The sequence below is a fragment of the Centrocercus urophasianus genome, unplaced genomic scaffold (assembly GCF_019232065.1).
Source record: "Centrocercus urophasianus isolate 14NV4802_14NV808 unplaced genomic scaffold, USGS_Curo_1.0 seq_18, whole genome shotgun sequence".
Classification (NCBI taxonomy): Eukaryota; Metazoa; Chordata; class Aves; order Galliformes; family Phasianidae; genus Centrocercus; species Centrocercus urophasianus.
Window position 1 is genome coordinate 27,914,053 of NW_024884733.1, and position 954 is coordinate 27,915,006.

The 954-nt window shown below is 72.3% G+C and overlaps 1 protein-coding gene across 8 annotated transcripts in view; it reads left to right on the plus strand.

Moving 5' to 3' along the window:
* The window catches only part of PDE4B (phosphodiesterase 4B), a 123,908-nt gene that overhangs the window by 103,957 nt on the left and 18,997 nt on the right, over positions 1-954 (plus strand). For 7 of the 8 annotated variants that reach the window (XM_042819394.1, XM_042819395.1, XM_042819396.1 and 4 more), the window contains one exon: positions 263-375. In XM_042819394.1, the coding sequence (XP_042675328.1) occupies positions 263-375 (113 nt within the window). Of the gene's footprint in view, positions 1-131; positions 176-262; positions 376-954 lie in introns of those variants that run through there. The other variant, XM_042819400.1, reaches the window with a different exon arrangement.

Below are 954 nucleotides of genomic sequence, written 5' to 3' on the forward strand. Positions count from 1 at the left end.
GGGCGGCGCTCGGGGCAGGCAGTGCCGGGCCGTCCCCGCGGGGCGCGGATCGGGGCGGGCCGAGGCGGGCGGGGCGGGGGCCCGGGGCCGGGCGGCAGCGGCGGGCGGGGATTTGCGGGCGGGCGGGCGGCGGAGCGCAGCAGCCGCATGATGAGGGAGCGGAGCGGCACCTCCGGTAGCGCGGCGGGCGGCTCGGGCGGCCCCGGAATGGAGAGCCTGCCGCCGCGACAGCCCGACTACATGTCCGTGTGCCTGTTCGCAGAGGAGCCCTACCAGAAGCTGGCCATGGAGACGCTGGAGGAGCTCGACTGGTGCCTGGATCAGCTGGAGACCATCCAGACGTACCGCTCCGTCAGCGAGATGGCCTCCAACAAGGTGAGCGGCGGGACGGGGCTGCCTGGAAGCGGTCCTCACCGCGGGAGTAAATGGCCCCGGGTGTCGTCGTGTGTCCGTAACGGCTCGGTTTGTCCTTCGGGAAGGGTTTAACGCTGGTTCCGATGCGTGTCTGCGCGCTCCCCCATCCCGTCCCTCCGCCGGTAGCGAGAAGGGCGCTCCGCTCCGTGCGCGGTGCTCGAGTCCGGGGCCGGGGAGCGGAGGGAGGCGGGAGGGGGAAGCGCCGGGGAAAGGGAACGCGGCGCGAGGTCTGCGCGGGGCTTTCCGAAGTCCCCGTTGGCGATGCCTTTGCGTTCCCTGCCTCCGCTGCCCGTACCCGAGCCGTACCTCCGGCCCCGCGGGGCAGAGCGCTGCGGCAGCGTTCCGGGAGGGTGCCCCGAAGGGATCCCCGGTTCCCGGAGCCGTGCAGCCCCCGCAGCGGGTTGGCAGCCCCACCGGCAGCGCTCCAGCTGTGCTGCTGCTCCCACGCCGGCAGCCCGCGGCCGTGGCCGGATCCAGTCCGGAGCTGCCCCGCACAACCGCGGCGTTGTTCTCTTCTTTTTTTTTTCTTTTTTTTTCTTT